The sequence below is a fragment of the Alligator mississippiensis genome, chromosome 3 (assembly GCF_030867095.1).
Source record: "Alligator mississippiensis isolate rAllMis1 chromosome 3, rAllMis1, whole genome shotgun sequence".
NCBI classification, from domain to species: Eukaryota; Metazoa; Chordata; order Crocodylia; family Alligatoridae; genus Alligator; species Alligator mississippiensis.
Window position 1 is genome coordinate 249551019 of NC_081826.1, and position 25594 is coordinate 249576612.

At 43.0% G+C, this 25594-nt stretch overlaps 1 protein-coding gene across 3 annotated transcripts in view; it reads right to left on the bottom strand.

The window, feature by feature from the left end:
- ATG10 (autophagy related 10) overlaps nt 1-25594 on the bottom strand; it is a 158750-nt gene that overhangs the window by 47645 nt on the left and 85511 nt on the right. For all 3 annotated transcript variants that reach the window (XM_059725065.1, XM_059725064.1, XM_014595412.3), the window contains exons 4-5: nt 24520-24646; nt 7012-7109 (exon numbers count right to left, since the gene is read on the bottom strand). In XM_059725065.1, coding sequence (XP_059581048.1) covers nt 7012-7109; nt 24520-24646 — 225 coding nt within the window. The remainder of the gene's footprint in view (nt 1-7011; nt 7110-24519; nt 24647-25594) is intronic.

Genomic DNA, 25594 nt, shown 5'->3' on the forward strand with positions numbered 1-25594 from the left:
ATGTAGTTTTCATCCCCCTGTGCCTTAACATGCACACAGTGTCACCCATGTCACGAGTTTTGCTTGTCAGCAGCTTGAGGTGCAGTTTCCAAGATACCCCTGTACCTATTTCCTTGAAACTTGGCAGGCTTCATGCCCTCAGCAGTGGCCACCACCCCTGCACGTTTCATCCAAATCAGCCAGAAAATGACAAATTTATAGGTATTTCATTGATTCCTCATTATACTATATGGCCGAATCTCCAAATCCGTGCTGAACCTTCCAAAGCCGATTCAGAAGAATTGATTTGGAACAGTGATCCAAATCTCCAAATTGATTTGGAACAGTGATCCAAATCTCCAAAACAGCCAAATCCGGATCTGAATCAAATACTTCCCTATTCATATAGGTCTACTCCATATTCAGAGTACACTCTTGCGGGAAGAATCAGATTGATGACTTAAATCATTATTTGTGGTTTTACATGTCCTTTGAAGAAATAAGAGGGAAACAGTTCTTTCTATACATGGAAAATATTAAATATTGGGCTAATGAAGAAAAACCAATCTGGCTTCTTTCTAACACTTTGGAGCCTGTCCTATATACCTTAGACATGTTTGTGCTACTTGCACAAAGAATAAGGGCCAAATCAATAGAATTTTCTCGTTTTGTTTTATTGTATGCTGTTTCATTTTACCTTTTCTTGTATATCATTATACATCATGTTCTGCTTTAATTTTGTGTAAACCGGTAGAACAGAAAACCTTATTGTACATTTTTAGTAAAAATATGATTTATATGAATGCTTTTTACTTTTTTAAAATTTTTTTATTATTTAATTTATTGTGCTATTTTGGCAAAAGCTGTAAATAAACTACTACTACTACTGCATGGCAAATAAAAATGGGATTAATAGTTATCCCCATTGTACCTCAAAGTAGGCACAAAACTGACTTAATTCATTTTTAAAAGTGATAGTGTAAGAAAAAAAACAAAATGAAGGGCAAAAGGATATTTCTCTGTGATGGAATTAAGACTGGAAGGTCAGGGATTCCAACAGATGATGTTCTAAAGTTATGTAGGATGCTAATGCACTAGGATACAGGCCTGGTATTCTGCTGTGATTTAAAGTGAGAGAGAGAATTCAGCTGAACGCAAATGAAGTGGAGCTTGGTTTGCTTGCAGCTCAAAACAGGTTGCAACAGAGATTAGGAAAGAGAGCTTCCTGTAAAAAGCACATTTCTAGTAACCATTACCCTAAAAAGAATATAGGGATTTTTTTTTAAATAAAAGATCTGGAAGGGAAATAACAGACATAAAATACCTGTGAAAACACTCAACAATAAACAATTTAGAATATAGTCATGAGATATCTGCACCTCCACTTGTGACTCCTTTGTAAAAGAAGCCAAACTAGAGCTGGCAACAGTTCTGAAAAAGCAACAGTAATCCATAAATACGACTTAATTTTCTTGTCATTGCAAAATTAAGCTACTTCCAACTCACACGGATCTTACCAGGTGTGCTAAATTGATGTCATTATGAGCCATCAGGAAATACCCACAGAGACCTGTAGCAACATTTAGTTTTGTTAAACAGCTGTGTGTTATAATTGATTTGTATTATTTAAAACAGCTAAAGCAAGTTACCGGAGGATGTAGAAAAGGGATGACTGAAGACTCAAGGGAGATTTAGTTCAGAAGAAAGTCAACCATTGGAACTTCCCTTGAACATTTTAAGACTATTATCAGAGGAAGTACAATTAAATCATTCTTGTTTATCAATTATCATTATTAAACTATGCAATTTATCAAGCTATTTCATTTATGAAAAGGTAACTAGTTGACTTCTGCCTATCATAATAAAAACAGACTAGTCTTTAAAAATGTATGCAAATAATTCCCAAGAAAGTGAATGGATCACCCTGCAGTGATCCTCCAGTCCTAGGGGTTTCCCGCATTCCCATGGCAGGGGGGTAGCCCCTGCAGGAAACCTCCAGCCGCAGGGGTTTCCCCGCACCCCCAGGGCAAGGAGACTGCTGCAGCAGGGATCCTCTGGCCCTGGGGGTGTGTGGAGCACTCCTGCAGCTGGGAGCCCCTCACATGGGGAACATAGGGTTCCCAGTCACAGAAGCCCGTTTCTCCTACCAGCTGGTAGCAATAGCCAAAAGCAGCCTTGGCTTGAACTCAAACAGCACTATGGATCAGCTGTTTGCGCAAATGCTGTTCATGAGTTTGAACCACTTGTAAGATTTTATACAGTAAAAGCTGTGTTAACCAGCATTTTACTAACCAGAATACTCTATTAACTGGAATTTCCAATATCCCCCAATACAAATCCTCACTTTAGCAACCAGAATTTTTGCCGAGTTTATCCAGCATGCGCACGTACATAAAGTATCTGCGGTACGAGTATGGCACTGTCTTCCATATAACTCTCAGATAACTGGGATTTTTAGATAACTGGCACCCCCCCTTACCCCACTCATGCCAGATAAAGCTTTTAATCTGTGTGAGTGTGAGTGAGAAAGAGAGAGAGAGAGAGAGAGAGAGAGAGAGAGAGAGAGAGAGAGAGAGAGAGAGAGAGAGAGTGTGTGTGTGTGTGTTCCTACAAATAGCTCTTTGAGAAAATTATCCAGGTGCATATCTGCAAGGGACCAGCAGGGGAGATTAAGTTTAGGGGCAACCAACATGGGTTCATTAGAGGCAGGTCCTGTCAGACAAACCTGCTTGCCTTCTATGACCAGGTCACAAAATCCTTGGACGCAGGTGTCGCAGTGGACGTAGTCTTTCTGGACTTTAGGAAGGCCTTCGACACTGTCTCTCACCCCATTCTCATTAAAAAATTAGGCAACGGTGGCAGGTTGCTAATTGGCTGGAGGGCCGCACCCAGAGAGTGGTGGTGTACGGGTCATTTTCGACCTGGAGGGATGTGGGCAGTGGGGTTCCCCACAGCTCGGTCCTTGGGCTCGCACTGTTCAACCTCTTTATCAGCGACTTGGACAAGGGGGTGAAAAGCACCTTGTTCAAATTCGCGGATGACACTAAGATGTGGGGAGAAGTGGGCACACTTAGAGGAGAGGGACAGGCTGCAATCAGATCTGGACAAGTTACAGGGGTGGACGGATGAGAACAGGATGGGTTTCAATACTGACAAGTGCAAGGTATTGCACCTGGGGAGGAAGAACCAGCAGCATACCTACAGGCTGGGGAACTCCCTTCTCATCAGCACAGAGGCAGAAAAGAATCTTGGACTCATTATTGACTCCAAGATGAATATGGGCCGACGATGTGGGGACGCGGTCAGGAAGGCTAACCGCACCTTGTCATGCATCCATAGATGTATCACGAGCAGGTTCAAGGAGGTGATCCTCCCCCTCTATGCGACATTGGTCAGGCTGCAGTTGGAGTATTGTGTCCAGTTCTGGGCGCTGCACTTCAGGAGGGATGTGGCCAGCATCAAGAGGGTCCAGAGGCAGCAAGGCAGGCCCTACGAGGTGAGGCTACAGGACCTGAACCTGTTCAGCCTCCACAAGAGAAGGCTGAGAGGGGATCTGGTGGCCATTTACAAACTGACCAAGGGAGACCAGCAGGCAATGGGTGAGTCCCTGGGAGAAACAAGGAATAATGGCCATAAGTTGACTGAGAATAGATTCAGGCTAGATATCAGGAGGCACTCCTTCACAGTCAGGACAGCTAGGATCTGGAACCAACTTCCAAGGGAAGTGGTGCTCGCTCCTACCCTGGGGTTCTTCAAAAGGAGGCTAGATACACCTAGCTGGGGTCATTAGACCCCAGCATACTTTCCCGCCCATGGCAGGGGTTCGGACTTGATGATCTGCTCAGGTCCCTTCCGACCCTACCAACTACTACTATGAAACTACTATGTTCATCTCACCATCATGAATAAAATTTGCGCAAAAAGCTAATCTATAGCACTGTCTGAATTCAAGCCAAGGATTTTAGATAGATAGATAGATAGATAGATAGATAGATAGATAGATAGATAGATAGATAGATAGATAGATAGATATAAAATCTTACAAGTGGTTCAAAACCATAAACAAAATTTGAGCAAAAAGCTGATCCACAATGCTGTTTCTGATAACAAAAATAGAGCAATATGCATACTGCATATGCATATTGCCCTATTTTGGTTATCACAGGATCTAAGAACTTTCTCCAATCCCTGCCCATTTGTATGGAGAGACTAAGTCTGAGACTCACTAAGAGATCTCTGTGACCAGTTAAGCTTATTCCACATGGTCAAAATAAGCCCAAGTAACCAGAAGAGGAACAGAAAAAGGTGCATTTCAACTCAAATCACTGATCCAACTCAAAATCACTGATCCAACTGTAGTCCTAGCCTGTTTTGGTCTGAGACTGGTAGGCAATTACTTAGAGTATATTTATTACATTCTGTAATACCTTTGGGAATAGTCTTATTTTTTATTGCTGTTTTATGTTTGGTCTGGCAAACATCTCTCAGTTTACAAGGGGAAATGTGTTTGTTACACCAGTGGTTGCTGGCACTTACAATTCATGATAGTGCTGGCACCACTAACTGAACTAGGTCCTTACCTCCTGGCTGAGCCAGCTCCAAAAATGTACTCCCTCCCCCACACATTCCACTTTCTCTTTGCCTCTTTATTGCTCAGTGTTCACATAGACTGAAGAGCCATATGTAACCGAACCTTCACCACTCAGCTTCTTTCTGGTTTAATCTAACAAACACACTACGGATTTTTAAAAATCACCTCCTTTCTCAGGCTGTTACTCATGGGAAGGAGTATGCATGGGAGCGGGGTATTAGCAGCATCAATACCTTATTCTCCCAGCTAAACTACAGTTAAGAACTTTAGAGCATATTTGCTACTGCTGTAAAGAAGTGAAACTTCACTAAAGGCAATGGAATTCTGTAGTCCTAAACCAGTGGTGAACTTGGACCTTAGGGAGAAGAGACTGCACAGAAAATTGATGAAGTATACATTTTTTGAAAGAAGATAATTCCATTGATTAATTCTGATATAAATGGGCTTAGCCACTATACCCCTATTTACCAGCAATCCCTAGATTACGCTAATGTCTGCATTCTCTTATGCCATCAGTCTGAGAGATGCAATCTATTTTATTCATGGAGGACTGGTTACCTCATTCTGCAAACCTCCCCATTTAATGGGATGTCACCTCAGTGCTATGTTCAATTAATATTTTGCTGCTACAACTGTCTTACGAAGTGTTTTTTTCCTAAGTTCACATTTTCCAGATGTCCTGTGTGGTTTCTGGAGGGAGGCCACAGAAATTGTAGCTTCAGTGCACAGCACACTTTCTCAGCCACAAATCTTGTTATCACAAGGCTCTGTACATGTGTAGAAGGCTCTGTACATGTGTAGCTTGTATCCAACTTCCAGTTACGAAGCTTAAGAACGGTTTTTATTTCACTGCTCCTGAACAGGTAAAAATCATCTTTGTATAACTGGGTGTAACTCATTTTTTTAGTTTCCATACCCTAATTTTACACATTGTCCATGCCATCTGTCAGTGACTGACACTTGCTTTATTCTCATAAACATTGGTATTGAAAACTATTTTTATAGATGCATATAGTCCTCTGCAAAGAAAGAACCACATGGGGCTTTCTACAAACATTTGATTGTGGCTTTAAACCATAGTTCACTGTAGAGAAAGTCTAGAGGTGCAGCACCCCAAAGTAGACTACTACTCTGGAGTGCACACTGAGGAGTCTTCTGTTACACATTTTTACAGGTTGTCCCAGGCATTCTACCCACAAGACAGGGCAGCTCTTTTGGAAAGCACAGAGACTCTGGCTTGCTCCATCCTTATCCCAGAGGAGTCTCTAAAATGTCAAAAGCGGTGCAAGTCCCCAGTCCCTGTGCAGCAGCAATGCAAGGATCACAACAGATCCTGACTTCTTCAGTTGGGCATCAAGTGAAGACAGGACTAACTGCACCTTTCTCTCTTCCTATGTAGAAGTAGTTACTATATAGACATACATTTACAATCTGAACTATGATTCCCTCTTGTGGAGAAGGCTGGTTATTTGCTACCACAATTTATTGGTAAATTAATTTATGCTTCACCTGTGATTATATAGTGACAGAGGGATTCTGGGAATGCCTAGGAAGAGCCCAGAAGTGCACAACAAATAACAAACAGTGGGTGTCAGGTGGGCTCTCAAGGAGCTATTTTAATAAACACAACAACAACGGTTTGCAAACTTGCAAACATGAATGCTGCTCATGTTTTCATTAATGTCTACTGTTTATGATCCTGTTACCTGCAATTCAATATTGTTATCTGTTATTCATATGGTGACAGTCTCCGCTGACATCAGGGCCTTATTCTGCAAGGGGTGTTAGTCTCTCTCTGCCCTGAAGAGCTAACATTAAGTTGAGAGACCAGACGAAGGAGGAGAGAACAGAAGAGGGACGTTATTACCCTCCTTAGACATGGACAAATCACAAAACGCTATTCCAGGTTGCAAAAGGGGCCTGCAAAATAACCAGAAACTGAACCCAGGTTGCCTGAGTTGGCCTCAGAGCCTTAACAACAAGGCCCATCCTATCCATGCGCAAACTAGATCATTTTCCAGAGGTAATAGTTAAATTATTGTGAGCAAATCATAATTTTATTTGAATGATCCTAGGGACTGTAAAGCCATTTTAAATATAGGTGGTTTGATTATCTCTGGCAAAAGATAGTAAAACAGTTACAAGTACCCAGCTGCTTTTTCTTTTAAGTAACTGAGTTCATTATCTGCTGATTTTAAACACATTAGTCAGCAATAACAGAGTATTTGATTGACAAGGCAATTTTCTCCCTTCCAATTTTAAAGATTATTACAATTGTATTTAAAATTGAAAGTTACACTTCAGGCTTCTAGATAATTTAATTAGTTACCAATCTGTGAATCATTCCACAATACACAAATTTTATTTTAATAGGTATGTCTAATGCAACCTATTCTCGTGGTAAATGGATTTCATACCACGAAAGAGTAGTAGCATCTAACCTGTTGTGTAATGGTGTCCCAGGGACCCTCCAGTAAACGAGCCTGGTAGCACTCATGAACACCTTCCCATATTTCATCCAGAGTTAAAGGTCTTCCATCTGTAAAAATCCACATATTTGGGTTTTGTGTTAAATATATAAAATGCAGCTTGTAAACCTGAAAAATAATGATCATTTGGAAGTGAAGACAGAACAACATAAAAAATATAACTGATCAAAATTCTGTGCCAGTAACCCCCAAATAGAATAGCTCAAATATTGACATGTATGAACACATAAAATTGTCTTAAAGTCTACTGCTCAGCCTCTCTTTCTGTAAAAGGGAAATAACTTTCTTTCTAGCTGTAGGAATGCTGCAATGCTAAATGAATTTTGTAAAGCTAAAGCTTCTTAAAAAAATCGGTATCTAAGTGCAAATTATGGCCATGTACAGACATTCAGTTTCCACCGAGAGAATAGCCATTATCCTGGTGGAAACCCAAAGTGTGCAGTCATTCTAGTTTTTTTCTTTCAGAGCAAAAATGGCTACTCCAAGAGAAAAAAACATGGAAACAACCAGAGTTAAATCACTTTCAGGAGAGTTTTTTTCTGGGAGACTGAATGTCTGCATGCTTTCCCCTAGCTTAACTCCTCACAGAGCCTAGGATGAGTGGAGGCAAGGGAAAGACTCCCATGCCCTCCTAAGATCAGGGTCACCAGTCTGGAGAAGGCTGTAAGGAAGCTACTCCTTGCAACCTATAGACCAGGAGGGGAGGCGAGAAGCAGCCGTCAACTGTTCCCCATCTGCTTCTCACTCTGAAATTCCAGTGCAGATTGAGGCAGGGGCATTTTTCCATGACAGCAAGGCTCCTGAGCCTTCCCATTGGCATAGCAGTCTGCCTCACTCCACTGTGCTCCAGGTCAGCTAGGCAGTTTGGGTGGCAAGGGGAAGCAGGCAGGGCTGAGAGCCAGGCATACAGAGACTTTGCAAGCTGGACTTCCCGGCCCTCTGGTTTTTAAATCACAGCCTCCACAGGGGGAGGCAAAGGGAAGTCAGCACAGCCAAGAGCCAGATAATAAGCCAGCTTCTAAGCATGCTGGCTTTTCAATCCCTGCTGCCATCACTCCACTGAGAGGTGGGAAACAGGGAAAGCAGGCAGGAAGTAGCACTGGGTCAGACTGGAGCAGCATGGGGTAAAGCAGGCTGTCAATTAATGGGCTCCCTGAAGGGCAGAGGTGCGGGAGTTTGCCTGTGAAACTCTCCAGCCATTGGGCTAAAGCAGGGGTGGCCAAAATATGGTCCACACAGCTGGCCAGGCAATTCCATCCGGCCCACAGGGCCCCTCTTTAAGTCCTCTGTAAACCCTGCCCCTCTGCAAGCCAGTGCCTCCATGCAGGAGGAGTGGCTCTGGTTCCTAAGCAACTCCATCCCTCCCCGCGCCAGCCTGGCTTGACTCCTCTTCCTCCCCCCACCAGCTCCGAGCCACGGGGCGCTAAATACAAAAAGCCTCTGTCTGGCACAGGCATTTGTTGGCCACCCCGTTGGCTGATCCCAGCCTCCCTGCCTGCGAGCTTGGGAATTCAGGCCAGGGCCAGGGACACCCTCTGGGGGAAAGAAGGCAGGAGCACAGGGAGCTGTGTGCTGTGGGGCCAGGCAGGCTTGGTCCTGCACGCTGCAGGAGCACAAGAGCTGCACACTATGGGGCTAGGTGGTGCTGACCTCACATGCTGCCACCAAATGTGGCCAGGGACTGGGGTGGGAGCATGAGGAACTGCGTGCTATGGGGCTACTCATTGGTGCCACAGGCAGCTCCAGGAACCCATATACTCTGGGTATTCTGAGGACCCCCCTGTACACACAAACACACACCTGCACTGTCTTACACACCCCCACCCCACCATACCCCCAACACACACCCACAGCCCCCACACCCACCCCCACCATACCCACACACACACTGACACCCTCCCACACACCCCACCATGCCCCCAAACACACCTAAACGGTCCCACAGCTCCCACACACACTCCCACCCTCGACCATACCCACAAATACCCTTCCCCACACCTCCACCCCAACCACATACCCCACACCCCTCCATACCTCCAGCCTCCCCCACACACCCCACCCACACACCCTCCACATTCACCCCTTTTATTCCCCCCCTACACACAATATACAAAAGTATTTTGAGCTATTATGCAATCACCTCTAAATATACTACACAAGCACACATAAATCAGGACAATTTAAAAAAACATAAAATTAAAATAAGTTATAGTAGATGTTTGATTGTTTTAGTATATGATTTGGTTTTCTTCCAGTTTCAAGATGGCATCCCCACCTCCCAAAAGGAGTACTTCCAAGGCAAGGCAATGGATGGCCAGTGGCAAAAGTCAGGGGTCAGGGGTGGGACTTCCGGTCCCAAGATGGTGACCAGGGGGGCATGCCACATGACAAGGGGCAGGGCTACCCTTACAGCCCTCAACAGCTCACCAAAACTCATTAAGCAGCCCTCCAACTGAAATAATTACCTGCCCCTGGGCTAGAGAAACTTCTGTACAGTCCAGCTCCTAGACTACTTTTCTATTAGAAGAAATTTCTTCAGAGAGAAATGAATGCCTATACATAGTCTATTTTTTCCATCATCAGTTATTTCACAACAACACACATAATATTGTAAAAGAATGGGAAAAAACTCTGAGGAAAAAATTCTGAAGACAAAAGCTTTGTGCCCTTTAACATCCTTGAAGACATCTGTCTACAGAATTTTCTTCTTTGTAAGTTGTGTTAACATACTATTTTCTAGAATTATACCATGAGTTGAGTGTCAACCACTCTGAAAATAAGCATGTCAATTTGGCCTTGATATTTGTTTTTGACAAACAGCAATAGAATATTTTGATACATATTCAATAAGTAGTTTCCATCTTGGCATTTATCAGGTGTCAGAAGACCATTATCCTGTGATAAATAGTTTTATTCCAATGACATTTTCATGTCTGTAAAATGAACAAGATTTATTCATCCAATTAACATTTGAATGTCATGTTTAGATACACATTAAAAAACAGCTGCCTACAGTCCATGTTTTATCTTATTTTTTGCACAATTTTATAAAACAGCACCAAGTTCTGGCTGTCTATAAGCACCACATACCAGTAGCATCAAAATGTGTGGCAAATGAAGCATTTGAGGAACTAAAGGAGTACTAAATAATTGTATTTTACCTTCCTCAAGAAGAAAACATGGCTTGGCAGACCTGCATGCCCTCTCTATTGGGATGACAGATTTTTAGATTGTGGCAAAAGTGGAACGAAAGGTTAACAACAATTAATTTAAGATACACAATTTAGAAACAAGTCTTAGAAGTATTATTTTATGCTCTCAAGTCCTCTTCCCTGTGTAAATAATACTATGCTACAAGGAGACTTAAAATTGTCCGTACTTTTCAGACAAAATGGGAGATCTAAATGAAAATTCTACAAAAAATCTTTTCTTATTAAAGATTTCATTGTATACTTTATAAGAGAATCTTTGTTCTGATAATGAAATTGTGATAAAAAAAACTGCTGAATGGATTACTCTGATTCTAATTTAGCACATGATGTCAGATTTTTTTTGCCCAGATTATCCCAATAACAAAAAAACAGAACTTCTGGTATAGCAAACTCACTGAAATCTTGAGTGCAAACTATATTTTGTAGAGGAGGGTTAGGGAATGTTTTGTTTTGGTTTTTGTTTTTAAAGGTTTATTGGTTATATTTTCCCATTATTCTACATAACTGAAAGCTTCTCCTCCTTTAGAAACTAAAGAGAAATGTTCTACTTCAGAGAATTTCATAAGGAATTGCTGTTTTTCAAATCCCCTGTTGCTGGATTGATGCTGGAGCCTACACTTGGCAGACTGGGCCACTGCCTTCATTTTTTCTACCACTAATAGTACTGTTCTCTATCTTCTCACAATACAGAAGTCCAGTATCTTCCCTGAAGCTTGAATTGTATTTGGGAACAATTAAAATTGGTGACCATTTTGGCAGGAGCTGTACAAACTAAAGGTGCTCTGAGGGCATCAGTCCCATTGAGAATACTAGGTAATGGTAGATATTTTGAAAGGTAGATCTTCATAAAATTCTCTGCAACAGAACATTTTTCTTTTAGCCTATGCTAAAAAAGAAACTTCCAGTGATGATGGATGATGCACAAAGTGATCACTAATTCTAAATACTTGTATCAACATTTTACCCACTGAACAAATTTATTCAACAGGAAGGACGGAATGCCGGTCTAAGAAGACTAAAGACTGCGTGCATTTGCAAGGGAAGAGAGACAGGAGAGAAAAACTGTCTCTGAGAATGGGGTGTTGGAGGAGATGCAAGGCTGCCAGAGGAATTGGCAAGGGATATGAGAGCAAGGGAATGTAGGATGGTCCAAAAAACAGAAGGAATTTGGGGGCTGCATGTACACAAAAAACTTGAGGGAAGAATGTACAAAAATGGGTAAGAGAAGGAGATTACTGAAATATGGAAAAGCAGTTACAGCAATACCATGAAAAATATGACTAACCCTTACAAATGCATTTCATTTATTTTTGAAGTATAAGAACTAAAGTATCTTAAGCATGAATATATGACTTTTACATGGTATCACTACAGGGCAAAGTGAAGGTTGTTTGGGAACTCAAACTATGCGCTCCTGTAACTTAAAATATTTGGATTTAACTTTAATTCTGGATGTTCTGTGCTGTCCAGTAACAATGACTCCAATCCCTGTAACATTTATTATGTTCAAATGTAACTCCATTTTAAGGTAATTTTAATCTTGGTATTAATAAAAATGGCATAGCTACTCCTAGATTTTGTTTTCCTGCAAACTCCTACCTAAATTACCAGTCTTGGTTGCTAGAAGATAAGATGAAGGGCCAAGTCTCAGTGGTATACTGAATGCCCCAGAAAATTCACCTCAATTGATCTATCAGCCAGAAGGAACAGTTAAGAATGTAACTTATAGGATGGCCAACTATGTCACTGAAGAATGGATTCCTTCCTATCTTCTTTCACGGAATGATGGTCTGAAAGCCTGGCATTCTTCCCTCATAAATGTACAGAAATAGATAACTGATGGAAGGATTGCTCTGGTAGAAAGCATTTTGGGAAGAAAAGGGAGAGATTATGGTCTTTATAGGTCTTTCCTCCTTTTTCAATGTCAGAGGCAATGTTGACAGGTAGCAGAAATCTATTCCAAATACACATTTGGTTGGTGGAGTATTTTGTATTGGGAAATTATGTGAACTTGGTCAGTTGTTCAGGGTTTTGTGTAGCAAGCAAACAGAGTGATTTTATATGCCTTAACTAAATGTCCTTAACTAAATGATAAGCACCCAGTGGGCACATCTACACATGCATTAATGCACCACTGTTACTGTGTATTAAGTTTAGTACCTCTAATATGAGACACTAATTAAATGCACAGCAAACAACATTTTCATGACACTTAATGCGCAGTAGACTCATTTTACTGTGCATTTGTGTATTAGCATGGCTTTTGCCGCAACATGCTAATGTGCAGTAGAATTAGTTTATTGTGCATTAAGTCTCCTGTAAACATGCCCAGTTTTGCATGAAATGTATGTCTGTCTGTGAACACTCCAAATTCCCTGGTCCTTGGGGCTGCCAACACATGAATTTAGTAGCCTTGTTGCACATTCCTGAAGCCCAAAATTTCAACTGTTCAGCCAGCCTGAATGACGGATCTATAACTGTTGTTGCTCGTAACAAGTGGCTATTGTGGCACCTACTGAACAATGTAGTCTTTTGTCTCTTTGCTTCTCCTAACAGAGCTGAGCAGGGACAGCACAGCCAGAAAGAAGCCTGCAAGAAGAAAGGTCAAGAGCCCATTACCAGCCCCCAGGGTTGCCCAAAAATGACTGGCTCAGCACCCAAACATCTACCTCTGCTAAAAATGTCAAATTTTATGTACATCTGCGTCCTATCCCTATTACTGCCCAGAGCAGGGTACATTGACCATAAGTGAAAGCTTATGATTATATATAAATGATTTATAAATCAGCTTTGATATCTATAAATAATCAACAGACTGAAATAGATGCCATACTTTAATATTTTTGTTCCATGCCATGCCAAATTTAGGGCTAAATCCTATTTCACCTTTATGTACCTAAGGTGACTTGCCTACTTATGTACCTAAGGCACTTACATAGTCAAATAGCTGTAATTTGAGGCACTTCTGCACAATCTGGATTCTATACGCATAGTTATGCATTTCCCTATTGAACATACTCAGTAAGCTGCACTATGACTACGTAGGTAGCCATGTGGAAAAAAACTGCTTGGGTATACCTACAACATTAGGTAAGTCCCAAAACTTCAGCCTAAAATCTTTGGGGTTTGAACATTTGCCAAGGAGCAGGGAAGCAACTGCAAAGAAGCAACTGCAACTGCATCTTTCATTTACTAGAAAATCATAGAATCATAGAAAATTGGGGTTGGAAGGGACCTCAGGAGGTCATCTAGTCCAGCCCCCTGCTCAAAGGAGGACCATGCCAACTAGATCATTCCAGCCAGGGCTTTTTCAAGCTGGGCCCTAAAAACCTCCAAGAATGGAGATTCCACCACCTCTCTAGGTAACTTGTTCCAGTGCTTCAATACCCTCCCAGTGAGAGTTTTTCCCAATATCCAACCTAAACATCCCTAGCTGCAACTTGAGATCACTGCTCCTTGTTCTGTCATCACTGAAAACAAACTAACTCTATCTTCTTTGGAACCACCATTCAGGTAGCTGAAGGCTGCTATCAAATCCCCTCTCAGTCTTCTCTATCAGTCCAATCAACCCAGTTCCCTTAGTCTCCCCTTGTAAGTCATGTGCCCCCGCCCCCAAACCATTTTTGTGTCTCTCTGCTGTACTCTCTCCAACTTGTCCCCAACCTTCCTATAGTGGGGGACCCAAAACTGGACACTACTCCAGATGTGGCCTCATCAGTGCAGAATGGAGTGAAATAATTACTTCCCTCGATCTGCTGGCAACGCTCCTACTAATGCAGCCCAGTATGTTGTTAGCCTTTTTGACAAGGGCACACTGCTGACTCATATCTGGCTTACCCCAGGCCCTTTTCTGCAGAGCTGCTGCTTAGCCAGTCAACCCCCAGGCTGTAGCAGTGCATGGGATTCTTCTGACCTAAGCGCAGGACTTTGCACTTCTCCTTGTTGAACCTCATGAGATTTCTTTTGGCCCAATCCTCCAATTTGTCTAGGTCACTCTGAATCCTCACAGCATATGTACTTCACAGCATATGTATTTCATACTGGAGCTCTGTACCCTCCAGCATATCTACTTCTCCCCCCAGCTTGGTATCATCTGCAAACTTGCTGAGGGTGCACTTTTTGTGCTTAAGCTCACCAAACAGTTCTCTGATAAGCCAAGCAGATCACTTGCTGCATTTGGTATTCTTCCTGCACATAGGGATGGTTGCTCCTGCACCCTCAGTAAGGTTTCTTTAAAATACAACCAGCTCTCCTGACTCCTTTCCCCCTCAGACTGGATTCCCACGGGATCCTGTCCATCAGTTCCCTGAGGGAGTCAACGTCTGCTTTTCTGAAGTCCACGGTCCATACTCTGCTGTTCTCCTTTCTTCCTTTTGCCAGGATCCTGAACTCAATAATCTCGTGGCCAATGCTGCCCAACTTGCCATCCACTTCTACATCCCCCACTAATTCTTCCCTGTTTGTGAGCAGTAGGTCAAGAAGAACATGGCCCCTAGTTGGTCTCTCCAACACCTGCACCAGGAAGTTGTCCAAAAAAACTTCCTGGATTGCCTGTGCAATGCTGTATTGCCCTCCCAGCAGATGTCAGGGTGATTGAAGTCCCCCATGAAAACCAAGGCCTGTGATCTGGAAACTTTCACTAGTTGTCTGAAGAAAGCCTCATCTACCTCATCTTCCTAGTCAGGCAGTTCGTAGCACACACCCACCATCATCCTTGTTGCTCTCCCCTCTAACCTTAACCCAAAGATTTTCAACAGACCTATCTCCAATTTCATACTGGAGCTCTGAACAATCATACAGCTTTTTTACATACAACGCAATCTCTCCTCTTATCCCCTGCCTGTCCTTCCTGAACAGTTTGTAGCCATTCATGACAGTGCTCCAGTCAAGCAAGATATCCCACCAAGTCTCTGTTATTCCAATCAGATCATGGTTCCTTGACTGTGTGAGGACTTCCAATTCCTCCTGCTTGTCTCCCAGGCTCCGTGCATTCATCTACAAACACCGGAGGTGACTAGACGATTGTCCTACTTTTTCAGAAAGAATGAGGCTTCCCCTGTTTCCCCCTCCTGCTTCTGCTTCTTCCAGGTCCTCCACTTCCCCACTTACCTCAGGGTTTTGTTTTCCATCCCCCAGCAAACCTAGTTTAAAGCCCTCCTCACCAGGTTAGCAAACCTGTCTTCAAAGATACTCTCCCCTCTCTTCATCAAGTGGATCCTGTCTCTTCTTAGCAATCATTCTTGGAACAACATTTGATGGTCAAAGAAGCCAAATCCCTGCTGGCAGCATCACCTGTGCAGCCATGCATTGATCTGCAGGATGCATCTGCTCCTGCCAAGGTCCTTCCCCTTGACCGGAAGAATTGAGAAGAACACTACCTGTGCCCCTGAACCTTTCACCCTTGCACCCAGAGCCCTGTAGTTACCCTTGATCTGCTCAGGGTCACCCCTGGCAGTATTATTGATGGCCACATGGATGGGGTAGTAGTCAGAGAGTCAGATGAGTCTCAGTAATCCTTCCGTGACATCTCAGATCCGGGCTCCAGGCACGCAGCAGACCTCCCAGGACAATAGGTCAGGCCGTCAGATGGATCCCTCCATCCCCCACAGAAGTGAGTCTCCAACCACCACCACCCATCGCTTCCTCTTCGTGGCAGTGGTCTCGATCTTCCCCACCTTGGAGATTCCTGGCCTGGCCTCTTCCACCAATGGAATGCACTCCTCCTCCTCTGTTGCTAGCGCTCCATATCTGTTCCACAGGCAAACAGCTGCACGTGAGGATCACAACTTCTTCTTGCTGCCAGAAGATACAAGCTTCAGGCATTGATGTGGATTGCTAAAGTCCGCGGACAACACTAAACTACAGGGAAAGGCAGTCACGCTGGAGGATAGGCAGGGGATACAGGCCAACCTGGACATGCTCACAAGGTGGGCGGACCAAAACCTGATGGCATTCAACATAGAGAAGTGCTCCACCTTGGGAGGAAAAACCAACATTATACTTATAGGCTCAGCAGTGCTAGCACTATGACTGAAAAAGACTTGGAGGTCCTGATTGACCACAGAACGAATATGAGCCACCAACGCAATGCCGTAACTGGCAAAGCAAACCAAACCCTGCCATGGATCCACCGATGCATTTCAAGCAAAACCAGAGACATCATCTTCTCGCTTTACTCAGTCTTAGTGAGGCCACAGCTGCATCCAGTTCTGGGCCCCCCATTTCAAACAGGACATGGCCAAGCTCAGGAGAGTCCACAGGAGAGCCACTCGCATGATCAAAGGCCAAGAGAGCAAGCCTTATGAGGAGAGGCTAAGGGACATGGGACTCTTCAGCCTGGAGAAGAGGAGGTTCAGGGGAGACTTGGTGGAAGTCTATAAGTATATAAGGGTGGTGCCCAGGATCTGGAAGAAGAGCTATTCACATAAGGAAAAACTTCTTTACAATCCGAGTGTCCTGGAACAGACTCCCCACAGAATTGGTGCAAGCACCTACTCTGGACTCTTTCAAAAAGCATTTGGATGATTATCTTGCTGGGATCATTTGACCCCAGCAGACTTCCTGCCTAAGGCAGGGGGGCTGGACTCAATCTCGCAAGGTCCCTTCCAGCCCCTAATGTCTATGAATCTATAACTCTATAAGGTTCCACCTTTCTGGGAGTTCATGCCCTTTTCCTTTTCTAGCACCTCCTCTGGCAGCCCTTCCTCCAAAGTCCTAGATGTTTCTTCCAGTATGGAATCAATGAAGTCCTCATGGCAGAGGATGCTTCGGAGCCTTGCTAACTCCTCCTGTAGCTCTCTTGCCTTCTCCCTGAAGGCTACTGCCTCACAGCTGGAGGCAGAGAAAGAGCTGAAAGTGGCAGTGGCTCTGGTACTTTGACATCCTCCAGTCATGTCTCTGGGTTTTCTCATCTCTGCTGCCGCTCACTTTGTGCCTCTCTTTCCAAGCGAACCTTCCCTAGCAAACTCCTCCATAGCTCACCTGTTTGCTGTTCCTTGATCTGAAGGGTTCCCTTTTCCCTGCAACTTCTTTCCTCTCAACAAGCTTACAGTAACAGGATGTGAGGGAGTTTCCAGGCAAACCCCCCGCTCACTCTGGACTCTAGTTAAACATGTGGCTTAAGTCTTGGTCTTGCTGTTGAGTTTTAGCTGCTAAAATAAAACTATGTAGTCAGTCCTACATATGGGTGTGGGTAAAAAAAAAGTTTTTGGTTTTGGTTAAAGTGGTCTAACAACCAGGTCATAGGCTTGGCATAGCTCAAGTACTCTGCAGTCCTACTCTTGAAGCCAGACAACTGAACAGCTAGAAGGAAAAATAATGTAGGACATGGAAGAGAAAAGCAAAACGAAGTAGGGCATCTCAGACCCTGTCCTAGAAGAGAGGGACCCAGCCCTGGTCCCTGCCTTCAGTGGGAAAGAAACTGTCCAATAAAATATAGAAAAGCTACTGAGGTGACTACAAACAGAAATCAGGGTCCCTTTCTTCCAAGGCAGAACATATTTCACTGTGTCATCCTCCCTCTGTTTCAGTTAAATAGGATTTATTTTCTACTGTGCTTTGTCAAAATTTAGGTGTCATTAAAGCCAAATGCCAGGCTACAGCTCATCAACTCAACATTTTGAGAGACTCATAATTTTTTGCTTAGAGCTCAGGATACACAAGAGTAACTGCTAAACAAGCACTAACTAATATATTCAGAATATTGGAGACTCTGAATGTTGAAAAAAAAAAGAACCCTGACATTCACAGAAACAGTAAAAAGTGCCTTGGCAAATGCCTGACCAGAAAACAGGCATTTTTTAGCATAGTGTGAAAGAAGAATGAGGAAAGAAGTGGGAGCCACAGATTCCTGAATAGTGTTCCAGTCTTTGCCACTAACTTACAGTATCTGGTCTCTGACAAATCAATTCATTTGCCTCTGTATGCTTTTCCACGTCTCTGATTCTGTCATGTGCCCCATGCTATTCAGAATCATCAGCATCTAGAAAGTATGACAGCCTTCTCATGGTACCAAGACTAAACAGAGGTTGTGCAGTCCCAAATGCTCCAATTCCTTCCTTTTTAGAGAACAGTTGCAGGTATGAAAACCTTAGCTCTAATACTAGAGAACCTAACAGTTTTTGCAAGTTTCATATTGTTTTCTTGAAGTTTAATAAAGGGCTTTAATAACTTATTGGACTTCCAATTATAATTCTGTTTGTTATTTTGCCTCTCAAAACCAAAGGAGGCAGACTATCTTCTTGGAGCTAACATACATGCTGCATAATGGAAGTTCAGTGTGCCTCATCTATACATGGAACCGTAACCAGCACCAAGCTTGCCTTACAATACGGATCTTTAAAAACAGAGATTCAGTTCCGCCCCCAAGTTAAAAGCAGGTTCTACTATTATTTTAGATCCAATGATTCCCAAGATTAAAAAGCCACCACTGATGAGTGGAACTGAAGACAGAACCACCCTGGCTAAAGGGCTGGTTGATTTCAGAACTGCATCAATGCTCAAACCTTCACTAGCACTCAAAAAGGCTGCTGCCAGTCTGTGACTCAGACTGTGCACTTGGGAGCTGCTTTAATCCAGATGAAATTAGTCTCATTATCCTCTAGACAAGAGCAGGTCAGTCCAAGGACTGTCTCACTGCCAAAGGCCTTTCCTTTCCCTTTTTGTGTCCTTGTGACGAGGTATTTAGCAACATTCACAATTTATGGGAATCTGATGTGGCTGCATTGGGAGTGCTTCTGCTATGGCCTCAAACTTGCAACCTCTGGGCTTGAGCCATGCGCCTTAGCAGCTTGCACCATCCCAGCCCCCCTCATAAAAGGCCTATTTCAGAGCAAGTGGCATGAATGTGGGACTGGGCTCTTTCAGTGTTGGAGAGTCCTACATTTCTCTGCTGGGCCGCTGAGCAAACTTTGCAAAGCCAGCAAGCCAAGGCACTTAAGGGAGCCCACCTCTGCCCCAACCCTGGAACAACCAGTAGGCAAGGCAAGGGCCCCCAAGGGGACACTTCCATGCCTGTGCACGAATGCCAGGAGCTTGGGGAATAAACAGGAGGAATTTGTCCTCCTGCTTAACACAAATAATTACGATGTCATAGGGATAACAGAGACCTGGTGGGACTCCACCCATAACTGGGCCACAGGTATAGATGGCTATACCCTGTACAGGAGAGATCGAGTGGACAAAAGGGGCAGGGTTGTAGCTCTCTATGTCAAGGAGAGCTACGCATCCCTGAAAGCCAACATTGGCGCCCAGGGTGGATGACTGGAGACCTTCTGGGTTAAAATCCATGAGGAACATGGCACAGGGGACACAATGGTGGGAGTCTACTACAGACTTCCTACCCAGAATCAAGAGCTTGAGCAGGAGTTCACCAGGGAATTGGCTGAGGCCGCACGTTCCCAGTCCAGGGTTGACATGGGAGACTTCAACTACTCAGACATCTCGTGGGAAGAGCACTCAGCCAAATTCGAATGGTCACAAAGCTTCCTCACGTGCGTGGATGAGCTCTATCTATGCAAGAAGTCTATGGGCCAACAAGATGTAAAACGCTGCTTGACCTGGTACTGGCAACTGGGGATGACCTAATCAGCGACCTAACAATCGAAGGGAAGCTGGGTGACAGCGACCATGAGCTGATCACCTTCACCATCCGCTGTAAAGCTGGCAAGTCAGTCAGCAATACAGAAGTCCTCAACTTCAGGAAAGCTGACTTTGACAAGCTCAGGAGGCTTGTCAGTGAGGCCCTAAGGGACCACAACCCCAAGGGGAGGGGAGTTCAGGAAGACTGGTTGCTCCTCAAGGGAGCAATCCTAGATGCACAAGCTAAGTCAATTTCGTCTCAGAGGAAAGGCAGCAAAAGGGCACAGCAGTCCCCTTGGCTCAGCAAGGAACTAGCGGACCTCCTGCATATAAAAAGAAAGACCTACAAAGGATGGAGGACGGGATCCACCTCCAAGAAGAAATATTCTGCACTGGTCCAGACCTGCAAGGAGTGAACCAGGATAGCCAAGGCTGCGATGGAACTCCAACTGGCTACAAGCATCAAGGATAATAAAAAGTCCTTTTTTAGATATGTGGGGAGCCAGAGGAAAAGCAAGGGCAACTTTGGACCCCTGCTAAACCAGATGGGACAACTGATAACCGATGCCCAGGAGAAAGCCAACTTACTAAATGGGTACTTTGTGTCGGTCTTTCACCAGTCCCATGGGATGCCCCTGCCCATTACAGGACAGGGAGGCCTGGGTGAGGGAGATTCCTTGCCCTCCATCAATGCTGATCTCGTGAAGGAATACCTTGAGAGGCTGGACACCTTCAAGTCAATCAGCCCTGACAAGCTACACCCCAGGGTACTCAAGGAGCTGGCTAGCATCGTAACTCAGCCCCTGGCACAGATCTTTGAGAGTTCCTAGTGCTCTGGTGAAGTTCCTGAAGACTGGAAGAAGGCCAATGTGATGCGTATTTTCAAGAAAGGGAGGAAAGTGGATCCGGCAAACTACAGGTCCATCAGCCTGACAGCTATCCCGGGGAAGGTCTTAGAAAACTTTATCAAAGACCCCATTCTTAATACACTGGCCGATGGCAACATACTGAGGGATAGCCAGCATGAGTTTGTTGCAGGTAGGTCTTGCTTGACCAATCTTATTTCCTTTTACGAACAGGTGACCTATCAGCTGGACAAGGGAGAGGAGATTGATGTCATATCTTGAGTTTAAAAAAGCCTTCAATCTGGTATCCCATGATCACCTCTTGGCAAAACTGGCTAACTGCGGCCTCAGGTCCACCATAGATTCATAGATGTTAGGGTCGGAAGGGACCTTAATAGATCATCGAGTCCAACCCCCTGCATAAGCAGGAAAGACTGCTGGGTCTAGATGACCCCAGCTAGATACTCTTCTAACCTCCTCTTGAAAACCCCCAGGGTAGGGGAGAGTACCACCTCCCTTGGGAGCCCGTTCCAGACCTTGGCCACTCGAACTGTGAAGAAGTTCTTCCTAATGTCCAATCTAAATCTGCTCTCTGCTAGCTTGTGGCCATTGTTTCTTGTAACCCCCGGGGGGCCTTGGTGAATAAATACTCACCAATTCCCTTCTGTGCCCCCGTGATGAACTTATAGGCAGCCACAAGGTCGCCTCTCAACCTTCTCTTGCGGAGGCTGAAAAGGTCCAGGTTCTCTAGTCTCTCCTCGTAGGGCTTGGTCTGAAGCAGTTCCTGGAGAAGAATATCTTTGGGTGATGAAGTCAACAGAGTAAGTCTGTCCAAGCTGGAATCTTGTACAATGGGATACTAAAGATTTAACTGTTCTAAACAAGAATTTTGAATATTCTATTTGTGGACTGCAAGAGTTGGGCAGGCTGGTACCAGTCACTGTTATAATGTGTAGCATGAAGAAGAGCACATGAATATCACAAAATATGAAAAAATATTTAATAGCCAAGTTAAACAGAGAACTTATTGTTTCAAAGACTGGCCTGGAGTTCCAGTGGCCACATAACACACTGCCAGTGAGCAATCAGTTTGGGATTCCTGCCCAGTCCCCTGCTGTAAGACAGGGTAGAGCTGTGTGAGCAATGTGGTCCAGATCCTGGAAGGGTTATATCTTATATTTATTCCTTGCAACATATTCTGGGTAGCATAAGGTATAACACTGACAGGTTTCAGTCCACCTACACTAGACAACTGTGATACCATAGGGCATTTGAGATGCGTTATAACAAAATGGAGAGAAATGAAAGATCAGGGAAGAACCCTGTGGAATCAGAATCATTTTCTAAGAATTTTTTTTTATGCTGGAGGAGTTTGACATTTTTTTCAAATGCCAAGATTTTGGGTTCATCAAGATCAATATTACACTCAAGATTTTTTCAACTTAAAATGTTTATGACAGTATGCTGAGATAAAAAAGCCTGTTTCCAGATTTGAGATTCCTTTAGCCCTGATCCTGGAGGGCCTTGGAGCAAGCAAGAAAGAAAGAGAGCAAATGGTAAAAAATTGCTCCCATCACCTATCTATACACAATAATAGTTATTTATTCAGTGAACCTGATATAGGTCTCCCACATAACTTTGCAAAGGGATGGGGTAAACAATAGTGACTGCTTGGAGACAAAAGGCAAAGAGTTATCGAAGGAAAAACAGCAGCATCATAATGAAAGGGTGAAAATATCAGGACACTGTCTGGAATCATCTTCATATGAGATCTATGCAAAGCAAGAAGTAAACTTGTCTCAGCAGTTTAAAGTGAAAAGGTGTCTCTGTTTACAGTGATTCATATATTCCCCAAAATATCATGTTAGGGTCTTTAGACAGCTCTAAATGGGCAGTGAGTAAATGATCTGAAGAAACAGAAGGATTTGCAATATCTAGAAACTGTGCTACACAGTATGAAAATATGAGCTATGATACTAATCAAATATTCTCTTGCAAAGACTATTGGTTATCAGTATTTGTATCAGTGCATCTTTAAATGGACCAAAGTGAGAAACATGTTAAAAGTGATACAGAGAGACCCCGTAGAACTTCATAATCCACATACACATTACCCTCCCTGGACCACCACCTTATTTTCATTGTGAAAAGCTCCCAAGAAGTGTTTTAAAACATAATTATACTTGTAGGAACAATTATAGTTGTGTACTGCAAGGGGAGCTGTTGGCACATCATACTAAGATTGTGCATTAGATCATCCACTAGCTTCTGTGAGATCCACTTTCAGCTATAAGGAGTCATGTTTCAACACCTCCCGTTCCCTGATGCTGACAAGCTAAACAACTTGTTTTGTCTCTGGGAGCTCTTCTCTGGTGATTAACTGCTTATGGTGAATACTAATTATATGAAAGTACAGTACTGTAGAAATAGTGTCCTATTTCCTCTACCTGCAGCATCATACCACCCCCCTGCATAGAGAAGGTAAATTGCTAATTCAACTAAACCCAGGAAGATGATATTTTTTCAGCATCACAAATAAATATATCTGTCTCCTACTCTGTTATTTTGAAGCAGCTAAAGTTTCTATATCCTTCTGTCATCTGCACAACAAGTTTAATGACAGAATATTGCACATTTGTAAATGCTTGTAATAATCCTAGGAATAAATTTGCAACATGGTGGTGTGTGAATTAGTGATGTTAGTGGTAACAGACACAGAGATGTGTCCCCAATTCTCCATACCCCAATTTGAAAACTTACCCCAACTTGCCAGATACTTGAAACTGCACCTCAGACTAATTTTTTTTCACTAGGGAGTCTGAGAATTTATTCTTCAACTTTAAATCTAAAGTGCTTGTTAAACTGCTAACACTGCAAAATTAGAAACCATTAAACAATACAAGGCAATGAGTGATTGAATCTACCAAATACATTCAACATAGCTTAAGTTACTTTTTAATTAAAAAGAAAAAAGATACCACTGGAAACATTCAGATGCCTTCATCTAGATAAAGTTAGATCATCAAAACACAAAAGCTGGTGATGCTGCTGAGAAAATCAAGTTTAGAAATGGCTGGAGAATTCCAACCCCCCCTAGATGCATAATCTTTGGACAGAGAGTGAAGGAGCATGGACAGTACTGCAGTCTGGTCATACTACTATGTTTGCCGAATAAATAAGCACTGCTAACAGTGGCCCAAGAGACAGATAATGTGTTCTACCTTCCTGACAGGACAGTGAATGAAATCTCAGTATCATTAACAGCTGGATAGTGGGTGACAAGATAAAGGTAAAAAAAATCCTGGAAGAACCAGCTTTAAAGCATTGTTTAAAATAGCTAAAACAAGTTAATGTTTATTTTTTAAAGAATATTTTAAATAAACAGGAAGACAGCATACTCTTTTAAATGTAAATGCTGACCTAAACACTGAAAGTCTGGAGGAAGCAGGCACAACTCTATTGATGTTGGAGTTGTGTCTATTTATTCCACAGCTGAATTTGGCCCTGTAGCTTTAAGTTCTTTGTATTCATTTTAAAGAGAAGAAAAAGAAAAATGTCCAGCAGGTTTAGTCAACCATGGGCATGATGCCAGGAGCCAAAGATCAACCTTCCTCAGGCTGAGATGATATCATCTACTCCAAGGTCCTGATGTACAGTATCTATTTGTATCAGAAAATTAACTAGTGAGTAGCCCCATCTCTGATTTTCTTATTATGCACAATCACTATTCTCTTCCCATGTTCAATACAAAATCTATGTCAGTATGGTTCCATTTCACCCCAGCATATGCTTGTTCTATTTGTCTTACATATAACAGATCTTACCTAGAAAGCATGCCCTAAAGTACAGAACAGGTACTTGGTAGCTGCTGGAATACAAGACATGATACTCATGGCGAATCACTTCTGCTGCTGCACAGACTCCAGCTACTTGAGAATCATCCATGGTTTCCTGAAAAAACAAACATAAACATGGTGCTTCATCAAATCATGTGATTGTATTGAGAGGGAACTATGGGACTACCATGATAGCAACTAATTAATAAATATAGAGATAAAAGGGTTATCCCTTACTAAACTCTTACTTGAGGTCTATGGAAATGGTAAAACTAGAAATTAAAAAACATAAGGCCCTAATCCTGGTAAGACTGACATTAAAAATGTGAGTTGTGTGCTGGATCAGGGCCTTTCTAAATACAGATTGCTTTTGAGAGAGAAACACAAAGACAAAATAGTACCTCTGGAAAATCATGTGACAGAGTATTCTGGCAATAAGTTGGCTACAGCAGCTATTCTCTTTATTACCTTTTACTATCGAAAAAAATCAATCAAACATGAGGCCATCACATATCCCCAGAAATATCTACTTCACTTGCCAAAGCTGATTCATTGCACACAGGAATTCCCAGTTCCATTTTGAATGACAGCTATTTTGCAAGAGGTTATGTTTGTTGCTAAAATTTCTGAAGTTGAGACAATTTCTGCATCCTCTTACTGTAAAACTGAAATAAATTATTGTATTGTAAAACTGAGACAGAAGGGGTGGAAGCCAACCAGAAGATTGAGGCTAGGGGCAGACATTACACATACACTAGTTTACGTGATCAGAAATTGGTTTAAACCTGTAACAGAACAGATGTTCAGCGCACATAAACCAATTTGAAAATGGCTGAAAACGGTTTGAGATAAACCTAGTTGAATATAGTATCAGACATAACTGATTTGGGTCAAACTGCTCAGCATTCTGGAAGGGAAGGGAAGTGAAGGGAAGGCTACTCTAGCACCCCTGGCTTCTAGACTGAGCCACTGCAGGCATATGCCTGCATGTCTAGGATGTCTGTACAGTTACAAAGAGATTTAGCCTAGCTAGGTTAGACTAACCTGGAAAGATACAATCAAT